Consider the following 19,995-nt stretch of genomic DNA (forward strand, 5'->3'; position numbering starts at 1 on the left):
AGGTAGCCATGTACATATAGGTAGGGGTAAAAAAAACTAGGCATTTACATTTGACATTTTATTCATTTAGCAGACTCTCTTATCCAGATAGCTAGGTGGGACATCCACATGTTAAGTACATTTTTCCTCAAGAAAGTAGATATCAGCAAAGTCAGAGCCAGTAAGGGGAAAAAAAGTAAAGTGTGATTGTTAGTTCACAAAAGGCAAAGGGGGGGGGGGGGGGGGGGGCGTTGGAATTATTTAATATACTCTTTGAAGAGGTAGGGTTTCAGATGTTTTCAGAAGATGGGCAGGGACTCTGCTGTCCTAGCTTCAGGGGGAAGATGGTTCCACCATTGGGGTGCCAGGAAAGAGAAGAGCTTGGACTGGGATGAGCAGGAGCTGCCCCCCCATAGGGGTGGGAGGGCCAAGAGACCAGAGGTGGCAGAACGGAGTGCTCGGGTTAGAGTGTAGGGTTTGAGCATAGCCTGAAGGTAGGGAGTCACTGCTTTGATGTTTGCAGAGAACGACAGGGTGTTGTCCAGGGTCACGCCAAGGTTCTAGGCAACAGGATAGATAATAGACTGAGCTGTAGCAGCAGCATATATAGAGCAGTAGCAGCAGTGTGTGTGAGTGTGAGTGTGTGTGTGTGTGTGTGTGTGTGTGTGTGTGTGTGTGTGTGTGTGTGTGTGTGTGGCATCAGTATGCATGTGTGCGCTTGTTATGAGTGTGTGGGCATATGTAGTGTGTGCATGTGTGTATATGTGTGTTAGGGTGTCAGTGGAAGTATGAGTGTGTGGGTAGAGACTAGTGTGTGTGCAGTCAGTGCAACAGAGTTATATATAAAAAAAAGGGTAAATGCAGGTAGTCCGGGTAGCCATTTGATTAGCTATTTAGCAGCCTTGTTTAGCGGTCTTATGAATTGGGGGTAAAGGTTGTTCACGTTTCTTAAGATTTTAAAGGTTCTAGGTAGAACCCTTTGCCTTACAAAGAACCCTTGTCTTCCAAAAAAGGGTTCTTCAGATGAAAACAGTTCTTGGTAGAACCCTACCCCTCCACAAAGAACCCCTTTGGAACCCTTTTCTCTAAGAGTGTGGTATTAGCACAATGACATTGTGCATTGTTTTGATATTGCAAGTGCACCCTCTTAAAATGTCGTATTCTTCCACAGAGCAATGGCCTCAGACCCTCGAGCCATGTTACTTTGCATTGTTAATGCTGACCATACAAGGAAGATAAACCTCATCTCCCATCCAGCATCCGCTGTTGACCTGATAAATATTCTGATGGAAAAGTTTTAGTTGGACCATGACTTCCGCTTGCAGTATGAAGACCCTGACATTGATCGACAACTTACCTGCCTGATGGACATTGAAGAGTTGCCACAAAAAGCATCACTGCACATTTTAGAGGAAGGAGGATATTCAAGTTCTACTGCAACCACTGACACAGAATTATGGAGACCATCAGGGACGGCCTGTTCAATAGGGCGATATGGGCGACGCACTGCCAAACGGGAAAAGGAAGGGATTTTTTTTTCTAATCAATTATATCACGGCAACAGTAGTTATCAGTGTTCTAATCTGATCTGACTGCCACTAAATGTCAAATCAGGCTAAAGTCGTGCTTCAAATGGCCCCGCCCGTTTTTGGGACGATTTCAGTCAGGTTGAAAATCGCCCAGAAGTCTCTCATAGCCTGTCATGTAAAATCTATTTTTTTCAAATTTCAAAGCTTTCAATACAATCTCTATGGGTGTCTTAGGGCTTGCACTTACGCGCTTTCGTCATACGTGACGTAACCATGAACGTAACTAAGAAAATAGCGGCTAGCAGCGTCTCTGTTGCGACCTGCAGTGTGGCGTTATCTTATGTTTTTAATTTGTACACTTAGTGGCGTTATTTTATGTTTTTAATTTGTACACTTAGTTTACAAACATTCTGCCAACCATGGATTTCCAGTGGTGGGTTTTGGACTGATCTTGTTGATCGTGTACATACCCGCTACGAACGGACTAAATAATGAAAACGCTGCTGGCAGCGGAATCCAATACAGCTGGGAGACTTGGCTGGATGACAGAGTCCCGGACAGAGAAGTGGAGCCGGCCGGCTTCACCCTGGTCAGAGCGGACCGCGATCCTGGTAAGAGAGCGACTCTGTACCCCCGACATTGAACTGCTTTCTGTGTCACTGCGACCTTACTATCTGCCCCGTGAGTTCCCCCAATTGTTTGTTACCGTTGTGTACTGTTGATAATCACAAGTTTACTGGAGAACTGAGACCAAGTAGAGACTTTGGACAGGGTGGATATGGTATAATAAAGGCAGTTTATTCAGAGGTAAAGATATCTGGAATCGCGTGCACGGACTCGTTCGTCAAACTCTTAGGGAGCTATCTGAAGAGAGCCCCGAAAACATTGTGTGCAGACATTTTATACAATAAATGATGTAGGATGAATCTAGTAGTTCTGATCTTCTGATTGGTCCTGATGAGTTGGGCGAGGTCCCCTCCACTGTTGCATTGGCTCTGAGTCGGGTTCTCTGTCTTCAAATGTTCAGCCTAAAGAGAGGGGATTTGTGTGTGTGTGTGTGTGTGTGTGTGTTTAACAGTGATGATGTGTGTGTGTGTGTGTGTGTTATCAGTGATGATGTGTGTGTGTGTGTGTGTGTGTGTGTGTCCTCAGAGCAAGAACTCGTGAGTTGGAAGAACTGAGAGACCTATGGCGTGGGTGTTGTCCTTGGCCACCTGCTGACAAGGCTGACAAGATAGGACTCTTTTGTCCATTGTTATAGGATAGGAACAGCATTGATTGAAAACAAACGCCCAACACAAAATGGGTCATGCACAAGATTTTAGTCAGACCAAGCTATAACATTATATATTTACTACGACAGTACATTCAACCAAAAGCTAATATAACAAAGGCATCAGAGATTATTTATAATCTGTCACAGAAACTGGAATCCATCTCCCCAGATCAGTCAATAAATGCTTCTGGTATTGACTTATATGCTGCCCCTGTCTTCATGTTGTTGCTGGACATATATTTTTTAAAATGTGTGTAGGTCACCTAAATCATCAGAAAAATTGCCCCTCCTGAGAATTTTTTCAGGAGCCGCCACTGGAGACCATGTCTATGTTCCCTCAGCCACATGTTCCATCAGTTCCCACAGCCCTATGTTCCCTCAGCCCTATGTTCCCTCAGCTCAGGGTTAAGCAACCCAAATGAGAGAAATATACTTTTCTCTCAATAGCTAGTATTTTTGGAGCTGCACTGAATGTACCCCTGTTTAAGAGGGGGGAAGCGGAAAAGATGGACATTATAGACAAAAACTTGATGTTATGTGATAACAAATATTTCACATAGCGTATATTTTTCACACCCTTCATGTACACAAAAAAATGCTAGGTTGTTTGGTTGACCCAACTGCTGGTTTACAGGCGTTGGGTCATTTTTTTTTAACACATTTACATTAAATTTTATATTTTTGTCATTTAGCAGACGCTCTTATCCAGAGCGACTTACAGTTAGTGAATGCATACATGTTTTTTTGTTTGTTTTGTTTTTTGTTTGTTTTTTCATACTGGCCCCCCGTGGGAAACGAACCCACATCCCTGCCGGCCAAACCCTCCCCTACCTTGGACGACGCTGGACCAATTGTGCGCCGCCCATGGGTAACACAATACCATACGTATTTCATAAGGCCTTATTTTCAGGGCCTAGTTTTACCCTAATACAGGGTCCTGAAACTCATATACATCACTTTCAACCAAAACCACTCCCATCCTTATCATATTTCCCAGCATGCTCTACAGCAGCAAGTTGCAAGTGAATAAATATGTAACAGTTGGAATTACAGTGTATTTGTGTCTTTCTGTTGGGGAAGGGGCGTGGTCTGGGCTGGCAGTTCCTGGATGGAGGTGGCAGTTGTGTTTGATCGGTGCTGTGTCCAGGGTTGGTGCTGGTGTTGTCCCTGGGACCGTGAAAATCTGGGTTGGTAATGGTGTTGGGGATGGAACTGGAAGTTGTGCTGGGACTGGAGTCCAGGGGTTGGTGCTGGTGCTGGGACTGGGACTGGGGACTGGGAAACAGGAACCGGGAACTGGGGCTGCTGCAGGTGCTGGGTCGGGATCTGGGTCTGTAGTGGGGAGGAAGGACAACAAGAGGAGCAAGCCAACACACAAGGGAGCCCCAGATACACAGGTCAACAGTAGTACTCCCCCTGTGGCCTGCTCGCTCCCAGGTGAAGATCTGGTCCCTCCTCCGCGCCTCGTCTTTGGTCTGGTGCTGGAAACCGGATCTGGATTGGTGATGGGACTGGTGCTGGATCTGCATAAGGAAGGAAGTACAACCTGAGGAGCAAGCAGGCATGCCAGGGAGTCCTAGACCTGGGGGTCAGTGGTGGCACTCCCCTGTGGTCTGCTGACTCAGAGTGAAGCTTTGGGGTTTGCTCCCTCCTCCACGCCTCTTCTGGTGTTCTGGTGCTGTGACTGGTGTTGGATCTGCAGAGGGATCTGCACCTCTGCTGTTGTGATGATGAATGGTTCCTGGTTCTGGAAAGGTGAAAGGGATAGGTTTAGAGGGAGGAAGGGAGAGAGAGATGGAGAAGGGAGGTGGTGGAGGCTATGTCAATTGGCCTGGGTTGGTGCTGGAGGAGGAGTGATGCGGCGGCAAGGCTGGACGCTGGAGGACAGAGGAAACAAACAGGTCCCAGACACACTTGGCCTCAGAGCACTCACCAACAGTTCGTACATGTGTTCAGTGTGAGTGCCTCCATGGGGGCAGTTCTCTTTACGTACCTTGTGCCGTCTACAGTGAGGGAAAAAGTATTTGATCCCCTGCTGATTTTGTACGTTTGCCCACTGACAAAGACATGATCAGTCTATAATTTTAATGGTAGGTTTATTGGAACAGTGAGAGACAGAATAACAACAACAAAATCCAGAAAAATGCATGTCAAAAATGTTATAAATGTATCTGCATTTTAATGAGGGAAATAAGTATTTGACCCCTCTGTAAAACATGACTTAGTACTTGGTGGCAAAACCCTGGTTGGCAATCACAGAGGTCAGACGTTTCTTGTAGTTGGCCACCAGGTTTGCACACATCTCAGGAGGGATTTTGTCCCACTCCTCTTTGCAGATCTTCTCAAAGTCATAAAGGTTTTTAGGCTGACGTTTGGCAACTCGAAACTTCAGCTCCCTCCACAGATTTTCTTTGCGATTAAGGTCTGGAGACTGGCTAGGCCACTCCAGGACCTTAATGTGCTTCTTCTTGAGCCACTCCTTTGTTGCCTTGGCCGTGTGTTTTGGATCATTGTCATGCTGGAATACCCATCCATGACCCATTTTCAATACCCTGGCTGAGGGAAGGAGGTTCTCACCCAAGATTTGACGGTACATGGCCCCGTCCATCGTCCCTTTGATGCTGTGAAGTTGTCCTGTCCCCTTAGCAGAAAAACACCCCCAAAGCATAATGTTTCCACCTCCATGTTTGACGGTGGGGATGGTGTTCTTGGGGTCATAGGCAGCATTCCTCCTCCTCCAAACATGGCGAGTTGAGTTGATGGCAAAGAGCTCGATTTTGGTCTCATCTGACCACAACACTTTCACCCAGTTCTCCTCTGAATCATTCAGATGTTCATTGGCAAACTTCAGACGGGCCTGTATATGTGCTTTCTTGAGCAAGGGGACCTTGCGGGCGCTGCAGGATTTCAGTCCTTCACGGCGTAGTGTGTTACCAATTGTTTTCTTGGTGACTATGGTCCCAGCTGACTTGAGATCATTGACAAGATCCTCCCGTGTAGTTCTGGGCTGATTCCTCACCGTTCTCATGATCATTGCAACTCCACGAGGTGAGATCTTGCATGGAGCCCCAGGCCGAGGGAGATTGACAGTCTCTAGCCCCCTCTTTCTTTCTTTCTTTCTTTCTTTCTTTCTTTCTTTCTTTCTTTCTTTCTTTCTTTCTTTCTTTCTTTCTTTCTTTCTTTCTTTCTTTCTTTCTTTCTTTCTTTCTTTCTTTCTTTCTTTCTTTCTTCCCTATTGGAAAGATATCCACAACAAATCGGCATTTTGTATCACAAAATGTCATTTCTGGAATGCCATATGTGTAGAGATACAGTATCATATATCCAGACTGAATTTTGAACATTTTGAGTGAACAATATTGTAAACAGCGTTACAACCAAACCGAGAGCTATCTGTGTATGACAAATGGAGAAATGGAAAACAAATGTAAACACTAAACATCTGAAAGTAAAGCCTGAGGGGAGGAGTGCAAGCCAGAGAGGAGTGAGAGAAGGAAACATTGAAACCTGCAGAAAGGAAGAAAAGAAGAACATACAGATGTAAGATCTTAATTGGATCACCCTGTTGCAGGAGCACTTTCCTGCAATGCAGGACATTTTTAACTTGTAGTGTATTTGAGGTATAAAAAGGCTTATGTTTTTAATTTCCACTTAGAAATTTGACTTGATTTCTCTCACGAAAAATGTATCAACCCATTAATTATAATTCACATACTTATTCACATTTGCTGTTGCTGGAAGATTATTTTCCTGCTGTAGCAAACTGGCTCAAATGAAGATCCTATACACTCAGCTCTCTCCCCAATCTAATGCCACCACTCTCACAAACCAGATCAGGTGCACTGTAACCCCAATGTGCTGACATTACCCATTAACTTTTCGGCGCATGTGACCAATAACATTTGATTTGATTTGATGCACATCTCTCGCTCTCTCTCTCTGTCTCTCTCCCTCTCTTCTGTCACATGCATATGGGTCTTTCTATAAACTAGGGTACCAGTGAGGATTTCCTACACTGGACAACTTGTTACAGCTGTTGATAAGTCATTGATAATAATCTGTCAATTTGTTCATGTCATTACATTAAGATATAAGTGGGGATCATAGCTATATTCAATAAAATTCACCAATTCATAAGTTCTCCAGCTCCCTTTTAATTATCTGTGATTTCATTTTTTATCCGTTTTTGTGAGAGATGTGGCCACTTTCATTTGTTTCCCACTCTGTTGCAGTAAAACCAACTAATGTTGGCTTCAACTTGGCTTTCCATACAAATCCATCCATTAAAAAAGGAACCTGGTTTTTGGTCACTTTCTCATGATAAAAACAGCGATGGTCTGCTATTCATGGCTTAATTATGTCCGGCCACATACTGTAGATTACAGAAAAATCACCATGCATTCATCCAATCTATTTAGTCAGGCAATGTCCACATTATTCTCACAGATGTAATAATAATTTTAATATCAAGGCCTAAAAAAATACATTATTCTTAAAGTGGTAATGGCCTACTTTTTTTTCTTCTGCACTTTGTGCATGCTTTCTGGGGAGGGGGGCTCTATATTAGGCCCTCTATGTACAGTTATATAAATTATACATTTGTATAACATTGAGGTCCTTGAAAATTACAATTAAGTGCTTGAAAAAGTCCCTGTACATCCTTGAATTTCACATGCCAATGTCTGTATGAACCCTGCTTAAAGGATGAATAGTCCAAGGCCTATGTTGTTGTATAGGTGGAGCTATGGGCTAATTTGCATATATTCACTTTTATTCCTCTAAGTACACAGGTGGAACTGCATAAAAAATATTTTTGTTTCAAACCATTTAGAAATGTTTATCCCAATGTCACACATTGGCCCCATTATTTATAGAAAGACCCATATGCACACGTTATATTAGTGTTTGTTATTAAAAGGGACTTTTTGTCTCACGGCCAGGAGTTGATTATGATGACACACTGTCATTACTTTCTCTGTTCCTCCAATCCCACTGTGATCTACAGTCTGTTAGAGTTCACAGTGGACCCATCAAACCCGGCACAAATCCGCTGTCCATCGATAGCTTGCTGACAGGAAGTGACAAACCTTGTTAACATCCTTTCCTCCTGCCTCCTGTGCGTGTGTTACGCGTACGTGCATGCATGTGTGTATGTCTCTCAGGGTGTCGTATTGAGTGGGATGAAGTCAGGTGCTAACATCAATTCTTCCTGTGTGGGTGCATGTGTGCGTGCGTGCATGCCTCTGTGTATGTTTCTCAGGGTGTCGTACGGAGTGGGATGAGGTCAGGTGCTGGTACCAGGCTGATGTGGGCCAGATTGTCAACGTGTCTTGCTCAGACGTCTCCCAGCTCTTCGCCAACAAAGGTAATGATGTCCAACATTTCACATTTAACTTTTGACCTATCCTTTGACCTTTGAGCAATTGGTTGCTGGGCAGTTTTGCCTAGACAATATGCCTCTGATTCTGCTTAACCTTTGGGGTCTATAGGCTGGGTAACTGCATATGCATTTTGTGCCAACTGCTGATATTAAAAGGGCTTTATAAATACTTTTCATAGATTGATTGACCTTTAAACATGGCCTTAACCCACACAGCTCAGTGGGGAGAAGTTTATATAAGCAGAACCACTGTAGCTTCTGAAGAGGTGAAAGGGAGGATGTCAGTGTGTTTCCTGATCAATCCACTGATGTATATCGAAAGATCAGAGGTGAAAGCTTCTACTGTTTACTGTTGCTATTAGAGTTGCTATTTTGGGTAATTAATAACGCATGCGAACACCAATGATACTAATCAGTTGGCGAATAAAGGCTTCTGCATGCTTCAGTTCGGCTGGTGCCTACCCGAACTCGGCTAGGTTAACCGCCTGATCATTATTTTATGCTCCCTTGGCACAAAACTACCTCCATACTTCCATTCGTTTACATGGGTTACTGTTAGACGAGTCCTGTGACACTTGTGGTGGTCGTAGAGAAAAATGGAGAACTCCATCATGTTCATGAGAGTCTCCGCTTTCCATAGTGGTGTGTAGCTCAAAATGTTCAGACGCTACAGACAGAAGTTGGCACATCAGTGTTACCGACTTCAGACGAGTCCCGTGACATTTGTGAGGGTCGTAGAGCAAAACACAGTAGTATGTTAGCCAGCAATACACAACATGGGTTTCAGTAGACAAACTAAAGTTAGCTAGCTAGCTAGGTGGCTTGCAGGAAAGATAACTTACATAGCTAGCCAACGTATGCCACCTGCTCTCTTGGTGCTGGCATCGGCTGAGCTTCTAGCTAAATGCAACTCTTTGTTTCAAATCCTCTTTGCTATTTTCCGGTTGAAACGTATGGATGAATGTCACCATGTAGCTAATAGAACATAAAAAATGCTCCATTGTCAATTTTGTGTTGATGAGAGGAATCACTTGAAGCCATTGCAGTCTGGTCAGTTCTTTCAGTTTTTTCCAATGGATTGTGTAGTTAGTGTCCGCTTCCCTTTCAAATTAGCCTGCCTTGTGGGAGGGACGGGGCCAGAGCACAAAGCACCGCCCCACACGAGTTGTAGTCTTCCAGAGACTGGAAAAAATAGGTCAGCTTGTGTATTTAGCAATGAATCCGCCGATAGGAACATCGCTGAAAGACATCCAATGAATCTATCAAATAAGGACAACCATATCTACACGCACAAAAAAATAGTGCAATCAGTATAACATAAAGCCTTCGTGAAATGCCACAAAGCTGCCTTCCTCCTGGGCAATTATGTGTAAAACACATATCACTGACCTAGAAAACAAGCCTAGATTCCCCCAGGGTGAAATTCCCCTTTAACGGGACAAGGTGACATCACCTGAACTCTAATTTTAATACACCAATGGTAACATGATATTCTCTTACCTAATTTAAATAACTACCGCCTTGTAACCAACATCGGAGAAGGCGTGTTTGCACAGGGGTGTGGTTTAAATAGCTAGATAGCTACTCTACTGGTGCCAAAATTTGACTGTAGGATGTCAGTAAATATAATTACAAGTTTACCCTATTCATCTATGGCAAAGATATTTATTTGTTTCCCTTTTCATCTGTGTCTGGTGTTAGCTAGTTAATGGCTAGCTAGGTCTTCAGGCAGCATGGAACAAAAGGGGGTGAAGGGTCGTTCAAAACTCCAACCCAGTTTTCAAATCAACATATCCGTCAGTGCTGCTGTGAACTGCGTCACAAAAGACATGCCAAACGGGAGGTGTTAAACAAATCTTTGATACCTGTAGCTAGGTTTACATCCAATTTGTGACAGATTTTCATTAGACCATTCAAAATCTGCATAAAACAATATGCGCATTTTCCCACCAGAGATGTTTCCACTTTTTGCAGATGAAAGGCTATGCGTGATAAAGTAGTGCACATAAAAATTACTTTTACCGTTAAATTCAATGAAAAATAGAAGTTAACCTAGAGTTGATGTCCGTGCCCCCGCGGAAATCTAATTAGCATAATAAACAAATTCCCATCAAATCCGTCCGTTTAAGCTATAGATATCTGGGGGGTTTTGCACTGGTACAGCTGATCTGCCAACTTCTGTCTGTAGCGTCCGAACAGTTTGGGCTACACACTAATATGACCCCTCTGTGGAAAGGGGAGACTCTCACAAACACATACAAGTTGTTTTTCTCTTGGACGCCCACAGGCCTCACAAGAATCATCTGACGGTCCCCGGGAACCAGTTGAAAAAATTAATGGAAGTATATATGGAGACTGTTTAGTGCCAAAAATAAGAGGTTGAATACATGTAAAATAAATAAATGATTGGCTGGGGCACTATCAGAATAAGACCCTCGATATTTTTGGAAAGCTCATCACCTTGCAAATTCACCACCCTGTGAAGTTCATCATAACTTATTTCATCTGTAGCCTAATAAACTGCATGCTTTCCCGAGTCGTAGTGGGAGGACCACACAACAAATCATCACGTGACTCCAAGTTTACATTAGGTGTTTCCACCGCCATTTCTCATATAATACATTTTACTGACACAAAAAGATCCCACCATGTCGAACGAACAAATTGTCTGTCAGCATTTATAAAATTGTATCGGCATTTTCTGTTTCCATCAGCCCGGTCGTGACCTTTTTCATCCGTCAAGGGTTATTCATCCGCATTAAATGGTTGGATGGAAACGTGGTTTGTGATGCAATTTCAATGTTGTTTGAGTTGCTTTGTGTTTCACCAAATTTGCTTGAGATGATTGTACTGCAACACTTCTCACTGCATCCAAGTTGCTTGACATAGGCGTTTGAAAGAGCTGTCAGTCAGGGCGAGCTCATGAATATAAGTTCCCGCCCACTCAGCCTGTCTTTTCAAACTTCCTAGTAGTTAGCGATGAGAGAAAAAAATATTTTTAGAATGACTGTTCAGGACGTTTAATACTATATTGTAGAGGTGGCAGTCTATCAGAAGATTGAAGGCCTGGCTTATTGGAGGCCTGGCTTTCACATATATATTTTTGGCCAACCGTTAGAGTAAATGTCATCATGTTAAGTTTGTACACTGCAAATTTAAATTTACATTAAATATCTAAGCATTTTACCATTGCTGATTACATATAGTAATAAAGAGACTTGAGGAACTCATACACCACTGTAAGCCTCACCAAAGCTACAAAACTGTCAGTGTTCAAACATATAATGGGATGAAAATGCAACAGAACAGATTATCAGGAATGACATTTACCCCCACAGGTGGCTTAAAAAGATCCAGCTGAAAGCCACACCCCTACTAAGCCATGCCTCCAGTCCAGGGTTCCCCTAGGAACCTTTTGCTACATTGAAACGTTAAAGGTTCCTTCAAGAACCCCTCAACTAACCAAAGGTGCAAGTATGAATCCAGTGACTGATGTCCAGGGTTCCTTGAGGATGTCCAGGGTTCCTTGAGTGACCACTAATTCTAAGAGTGTACACTAAAGAAAACAAACACTGTTATAGCCTCTCTCATGGCTCGTAAAATGGTTGACATTGGATAAGGCGTGTAAACATGACACATTCATCACTGTGTGTGTGTGTTTTATGTTCTTAAAATGACTACACTGAGAACGTCTCCATGGAGTCAGAAACACACTCGTTGGAAATATGTGTGTGTAGACCAATATGCATGTGTGACTGCAAGGAATTATGTAGTGTGTGTTGGTTTGATATGTGTTGACCAATATTCATGGGTAAGTTTAGGGAAATTTTCAATGTTTTTGGTGTGGAGGTTTGTGTATATGGCTTGTACTTCTCAATGACAGGAAGAGCAAAAGACAGGGAGTGTGTGTGTGAGAGGGGGGGAGAAATAATTGAAATTACAAGAGAAAGGAAAAAAAACCTTGAAGCATTATCTCAGTGAAACTTGAGCTTGGACTTAAACTTTAAGAGTGAGTGGGAGGAGAGGACGGGGGCTGTCAATGTCATCGATGACCTCATAACTCAATTAAGAGTGGGAGCTAGCCTACAGAGCGCTCCCTGGATCCCCTCCCCCGCAGACTCAGTCAACGATAAGTACACCAGAGGCACTGAGAGCCACTGAGAGCCATGGAGGGAAAATAAAGAAATAAAACAAAATCAAAAGGTTCAACTGAGAGAGTGAGGAGGAGTGTGAGGATGAGCGTTATTGAAGCTTGTTAGCCACAGTAGTTCAGTCTCTACTGTCTCTGGAGTTTTAGCCTTAGCCCTCAGTTATGCTATGTTACCGCTAGGCTAGATAGCACAGATGAGCCATCCACTCACCCACCAACCCTCTCTTACTATGGCTGCAGGGCTACAGGCCTCCATGCTACGGCTACTAGCCACTTTATGCTAATGCTAATACAGGATCTAAAATCCCAATGGCAACTTTTCAGTCAAGCCGCCCACTCTTCACTATACTGTTCAATCCCCCACATTCATTCTCCTACTGCTCACCGTCTCACTGTGGAGCAAGGTACTGGAAGTGTGCAGTTATCATTTATTATCCATAACAGCCAATAGACAGCTTCCCAGTCCCACTGTGTTAAACCCTCTTTCATTTCCTTTTTGTGAGCCCCTGCACACATATGCGCGCGCACACGCACGCACGCACGCACGCACGCACGCACGCACGAACGCACGCACGCACGCACGCACGCACGCACACACACACACACACACACACACACACACACACACACACACACACACACACACACACACACACACACACACACACACACTCACTCACTCACTCACTCACTCACTCACTCACTCACTCACTCACTCACATTCCCCCTCACACACTCTCCTCTCAACCTTGTGACGACCTCATACTCTGATTCAGGGAACTTGTGGAACTTTGTGAGAGTGTTCAGTCATCCCATCCACACTCCAGGCCATGGTGGGAGAGAGAGAACACCATCCTCTGCTTCTATTCTGCTCTACTCTTCCATCTCATTCATCTCGTTCATATTTATCACAGCCCGTTCGTGATTGGCTGATGACAATGGACTGACTGGAGTGGACAGGGGGACGTTTTTTCAAGGTTGTAAAATGTCATGTCTGCTCACTGTCATTGAACTAATGCATAGCATAAACAACTGCATGCACACACACACTTATTTTGCGTTCTGTCTGATATAGGGATGCTATAGTCTAAATGACCTCTCATCAGTATAATGGTTATTCTATGGGAACTGACACAATTGTCTACCTCCACACCCATATTCCACTATGCTATCTCCTGCCCACCATCTCAGGAAGCTGCTGTGTTTATATAGGCCTACTGAGCTGTTATGAAGGTGTCATTAGTGCATAGTAATTCACTACTTCTACAGTGGGAGGCCAGAGGCAGGAGACAGGGGGCAGGAGATAGCATAGTGGAATATGCTTAGTCTGCAAAATAAACACAACATCTATTCTCAAAACCATAATCAAATCTCATGAGTGGGTAAATAGCATCATCCACGCAAAACTGAGAGCGTGGTCCAACGCATTCAACTCTGGTCGGATTTCTGGGGATATGGATGAATACAAAACGACACAAATTCAATCAACGTTTAGCTCTCATAGTCAATAAACTGTACATTGTTATACAATGGGTGGTTGTAATCCTGAATGCTGATTGGTTAAAAGCGCATTCCAACCGGTATCTATTCCACAAGTTACCATCGGCTAAATCTATGATGTTAAAATGCCTATTTACTCTGTTCCATCTGACTGCGCAATCCACTGTCTCATCAGCCCAGCCAGACAATTTATAAACTTGATCTCCACTATAAAAAGCATCTAGACATTATCTCACATTTCTTTTAGACTAACATTTAGTTTTTAACAGCAGAGATTTGTATAAACCTTGCTGTCTCTCTTTCCGACATTTGCAACATCGTTTCAATATTCAAATTCGATCTCCAGCTGTCCCATAGTAATGAACGTGTCAGGACGAGAGACAGGCAGGCAGTATTTCTCAGCCAGTCGAAATCATGAATCAGCTGGCATCATTTCTATGGATAAATACAAAGAAATGTACATTGAAAAATGGTAAAACGAAGTGCAGCTAGTTTGCAGTCTTTCCAGCTTCAGTTTGAAGTGATTGTGTTAGCTGTGTTGCTGGTTAGCTCCTCTGAATAACAGAGAGCACATTTTCTATGCCAGGCAAATTGTCATTGTCCTGTTGAAAAACAAATGATAGTCCCACTAAGCCCAAACCAGATGGGATGGCATATCGCTGCAGAATGCTGTGGTAGCCATGCTGGTTAAGTATGCCTTGAATTCTAAATATATCACATACAGTGTCACCAGCAAAACACCCCCACACCATAACACCTCCTTCTCCATGCTTTACAGTGGGAAATACACATGCGGAGATCATCCGTTCACCCCACGCCGCATCTCACAAAGCCAAGGCGGTTGGAACCAAAAATCTCAAATTTAGACTCCAGACCAAAGGAAACATTTCTATCGGTCTAATGTCCATTGCTCGTGTTTCTTGGCCCAAGCAAGTCTCTTCTTATTATTGGTGTCCTTTAGTAGTGGTGTCTTTGCGGCAATTCGACCATGAAGACCTGATTCACGCAGTCCCCTCTGAACAGCTGATGTTGAGATGTGTCTGTGACTTGAACTCTGTGAAGCATTTTTTTGGGCTGCAATCTGAGATGCACTTATCCTCTGCAGCAGAGGTAACTCTGGGTCTTCCATTCCTGTGGTGGTCCTCATGAGAGCCAGTTTCATCATAGCGCTTGATGGTTTTTGCGACTGCACTTGAAGAAACTTTGAAAGTTCTTGAAATTGTCCGTATTGACTGACCTTCATGTCTTAAAGTAATGATGGACTGTCGTTTCTCTTTGCTTATTTGAGCTGTTCCTGCCATAATATGGACTTGGGGTTTTACCAAATAGGGCTATTTTCTGCATACTCCCTCTACCTTGTCACAACACTACTGATTAGCTCAAACTCATTAAGAAGGAAATTAATTTAAATGCATTCCAGGTGACTATCTCAAGAAGCTGGTTGAGAGAATGCCAATAGTGTGCAAAGCTGTCATCAAGGCAAATGGTGGCTATTTGAAGAATCTCAAATGTAAAATGTATTTTGATTTGTTTAACACTTTTTGGGTTACTACATGATTCCATATGTGTAATTTCATAGTTTTGATGTCTTCACTATTATTCCTCTCTCCCAGACGAGCTAAACAACTTATATTCTCGTTTTGAGGCAATCAACACTGTTCCTCCTATGAGCGCTCCCGCTGCTGTAGAGGTCTGTGAGCTCTCAATCTCTGTGGCTGACGTGAATAGGACCTTCAAGCTGGCCCAGACGGCATCCCCAGCTGCGTCCTCAGTGCATGCGCAGACCAGATTGCTGGAGTGTTCACGGACATATTCAACCTCTCCCTGTCCCAGTCTGTGGTCCCCACATGCTTCAAGATGACCACCATTGTCCCTGTACCCAAGCAAACTAAGGTAACCTGCCTATATGACTATCGCTCTGTAGCACTCACTTCTGTCATCATGAAGTGCTTCGAAAGGCTGGTCAAGGACCATATCAGCTCCACCTTACCTGACACCGTGGACCCACTCCAATTTACATACCTCCCCAACAGATCCATGACGCAGTCACCACTGCTCTACACACTGCACTATCCCACCTGGACAAAAGGCACACCTATGTGAGAATTCTGTTCATCGACAACAGCTCAGCGTTCAATACCATATTCCCCTCCAAGCTTGACACTAAGCTCAAGGCCCTGGGTATGAGCACCTCCCTCTGCAACTGGATCCTGGACTTCCTGACAGGCAGACCCCAGTTGGTGAGGGTAGGCAACAACAGCTCCGTCACGCTGACCCTCAACACGGGGGCACCCAGGGGTGTCTGCTCATCCCACTTCTGTACTCTCTGTACACACACGACTGCGTCACCACACATGACTCCAACACCATCATTATGAAGACGCGACGGTGGTGGGCTTGCGATGATGGTGGTGGGCCTGATCGTCAATGGCGACGAGCTAGCCTACAGGGAGTAGGTTAAAGCCCTGGCATAGTGGTGCCAGGGAAACCAAAGAGCTGATCTTGGACTACAGGGAAAGGGGAGGAGCATGCCCCTATTGTCATCGGCGGGACTGCAGTGGAGAGGGTAAATAGCTTCAAGTTCCTTGGCTTGCACATCACAGAAAACCTGACATGGCCAAATCACAATGGTCTCTTCAACCTCAGGCGCCTGAAGAAATTCAGCATGGGCCCTAAAGAAGTTCCACAGCTGCACGGTTGAGAGCATCTTGACCGGCTGCATCACCGCCCCTCAACCGGAATGCCCTACAGACGGTAGTGTAGATGGCCCAATACATCACTGGGGGCGAGCTCCTTGCCCTCCAGGACATCTACACCAGGCGGTGTCTGAGGAAGGGCCGAAAGATCATCAAGGACTCCAGTCACCCGAGCCATGTTCACTCTGTTACCATCTGGCAAGAAGTATCTGAGTATTGGGTCTCGTATCAACAGGGTCCAAGACAGCTTCTACCACCAAGCATCAGATTGCTGAAAAGCTAAACCTAGCTGTCTCCCTGCAAAGACCTGCACCTTAGAGACTATTTGCACCGTAAAGACTATATGCAACTTAGAAATTATTTAAACTGACTACCCACACATCCAACCCTTACACACAAACATACCCACACACACAAGCACCCATAAACACACAAACACAAGCACACATGCTCTCAGAGCTCTCTCTCTCACACACACACACACACAAACACACACACACACAGTCAACGCTGCTGTTCTAATATATACTATTGATTCCACTACCCACTTTATATTTGTAAATACAGTGTAAATACATTCCAAATGAATACTACCTCTGCCATTACTTCTACTACTTATTTTTGACTTGACTCTTATCATTGTTATTATTGATTATTGATGAATGTACTGCATTGTTGAGGGAGGTAGTGCATAAGCATTTTGCTGCACCTTTAATACCTGCTGTAAACTGTATATGTGAAAAATACATTTGATTTGATTTTGATTGAATGCCAGCTAGCTGGCTCCAGACTACACAACAGCCCATCTCATATACCCTGCCTTGAGCCTGAGGTATGAGTTGGCCATGCTTTCCAAATCAACTCATCAGTATACAGAACATAACAGCCCATCCCCTTGAGGATGAGGTATTAGCTCCCAGATTGCACACTGCTGCCCCCATGGTGACACCAAGTTGACCCTTGGAGGGGGATGCAGGTATTATCATAACAGGATGTAGCTACTCTGTTCTGTTCTCTATGGCTGCTCTGTAGGCCAACAGCTGCTAGACAGGAGGACTGTGTTTTTGTGGGAGATAGAGAGAGAGTGTGTGTGTTAGAGGAGGGTTAAGGGTATGTACTGTAGTAAGAGAGAAAGTGTGTGTATGTTTGCGTGTATGTTTGTGTGCATGTTTGTGTGTGTGTGTGTGTGTGCGCCTATTATAATGTGTGTAATGATGTGTGTTATCACTCATGTGCCCTCCAGAAGACAGAGGGAGGTGCATCTCCATATCTCCTCCCACCTACCTTATTAACCTTATCTTATTACGAAGCAGATGGAATTATGGTCCAGCCAATTAAATCCTAATGAACTGAATAGGAGGGCTATTTCTCCTGTGACGGACACCCCTCCTCCATCATGTGTGTGTGTGTTGTTGTGTGTGTGTGAGTGGATTAGACTAATCTAGCCCGGGTAGGCATGTTTTGAAAGTTGATTGCATTAGTTTTGAAACAGGGCTGCCTTATGGGTGTAAGCCAGGTGCCCGTTCAAAGCACACGGCGAAGCCATCTTAAAAGAAAAGTAACGAGTAGGATTCGGTGTTTTCACATGCAAAAGTGATGCTTTTGATAAAAACACTTTATTTGCCATCCCAATGAAAACGTTTGAAAATTCAAACTTAGATTTTATGGAAAATAGATTTTGTATGTTTCTGGACAATGCACCTTGCTGATTTGTTGACAATATGACCAAGCGGTGCAGATTACTGTTTGATTTGAGAAGGGCGCTCCTCCCTCACCGATTTTGCCCGCTCATGTCACAGACCATAGACCGGTGCCCCGCGGTTCAGCATAATCGAATCCGCCCTGTGTGTTCGTGCATGTGTGCGTGTGTTTTTTTTGTGTGTGTTTACATGTGTGCAAGTGTGCTTGCTCATGAGAGTGAGAGAGCACATGCGTGTATATGTGTGTGTTTGATGGAGTCGCCTCGTCCATCATTGTGATGGCATAGTTATGTCAGTAGATCTCACTACCAGGAAACTGCTCTAGTCCACAACTGACTAATCTCATTAATAGACCATCAGCAGCAAATTGATCCGTTATCAATGTCTGTGTTTATGTAATTTTACACAGTTTGTACTAGGCCTTTTTCCCTGGACACAGATTAAACCTAGACCCAGAGTAAAAAGCATGTACAATGGAGATCCTGCCTCGAAATTGGTTTTAGTCCAGGCCTAGGCTTAAAGCATTGTAATCGTCTGTCCTCAGTTGCAACACTCACTACAGAGTTCCAAACTGCCTCTGGAAGCAAAGTCAGCACAATAACTGTTTGTCGGGAGCTTCATGAAATGGGTTTCCATGGCCAAGCAGCCGCACACAAGACAAAGATCACCATGCGCAATGCCAAGCGTCGGCTGGAGTGGTGTAAAGCACGCCACCATTGGACTCTGGAGCAGTGGAAACGCGTTCTCTGTAGTGATGAATCGCCCTTCACCATCTGGCAGTACTACGGACAAATCTGGGTTTGGCGGTTGCCAGGAGAATGCAACCTGCACCAATGCATGGTGACAACTGTAAAGTTTGGTGGAGGAGGAATAATAGTCTGGAGCTGTTTTTCATGGTTCTGGCTAGGCCCCTTAGTTCCAGTGAAGGGATATCTTAACGCTATAGCATACAATGACATTGTAGATGATTCTGTGGTTCCAACTGCTTCCAACTTTGGCAACAGTTTAGGGAAAGACCTTTACTGTTTCAGCATGACAATGCCCCTGTGCACAAAGCGAGGTCCATACAGAAATTGTTTTTTGAGATCGGTGTGGAAGAACTTCACTGGCCTGCACAGAGCTCTGAGCTCAACCCCATCGAACATGTTTGCGATGAATTGGAATGACGACTGTGAGCCAGGCCTAATCGGCCAACATCTGTGCCCGACCTCACTAACGCTCTTGTGGCTGAATGGAAGCAAGTCCCTGCAGCAATGTTCCAATATCTAGTGGAAAGCCTTCCCAGAAGAGTGGAGGCTATTATAGCAGCAAGGAGGGGGACCAACTCCATATTAATGGCAAGGATTTTGGAATGAGATATTTGACGAGCAGGTGTCCACATACTTTGTAGTGTGTATATATATATATATATATATATATATATATATATATATATATATATATATATATATATATATATATATATATATATACAGTGGGGAGAACAAGTATTTGATACACTGCCGATTTTGCAGGTTTTCCTAATTACAAAGCATGTAGAGGTCTGTCATTTTTTATCATAGGTACATTTCAACTGTGAGAGACTGAATCTAAAACAAAAATCCAGAAAATCACATTGTATGATTTTTAAGTAATTAATTTGCATTTTATTGCATGACATAAGTATTTGATCACCTACCAACCAGTAAGAATTCCGGCTCTCACAGACCTGTTCGTTTTTCTTTAAGAAGCCCTCCTGTTCTCCACTCATTACCTGTATTAACTGCACCTGCTTGAACTCGTTAC

General features: G+C 43.9%; 1 protein-coding gene across 1 annotated transcript in view; it reads left to right on the top strand.

Annotated features, from left to right (window-relative positions):
- Positions 1–19,995, top strand: part of LOC311149153 (pituitary adenylate cyclase-activating polypeptide type I receptor-like) — a gene marked incomplete at both ends in the record, with an annotated part of 65,374 nt that overhangs the window by 20,083 nt on the left and 25,296 nt on the right. Inside the window, one exon of the mRNA XM_084186239.1 lies at positions 8,045–8,149. Coding sequence (XP_084042365.1) covers positions 8,045–8,149 — 105 coding nt within the window. The remainder of the gene's footprint in view (positions 1–8,044; positions 8,150–19,995) is intronic.

This window comes from Coregonus lavaretus (genome assembly GCF_964263955.1).
Source record: "Coregonus lavaretus genome assembly, chromosome: 21".
In the NCBI taxonomy this organism is placed as follows: Eukaryota; Metazoa; Chordata; class Actinopteri; order Salmoniformes; family Salmonidae; genus Coregonus; species Coregonus lavaretus.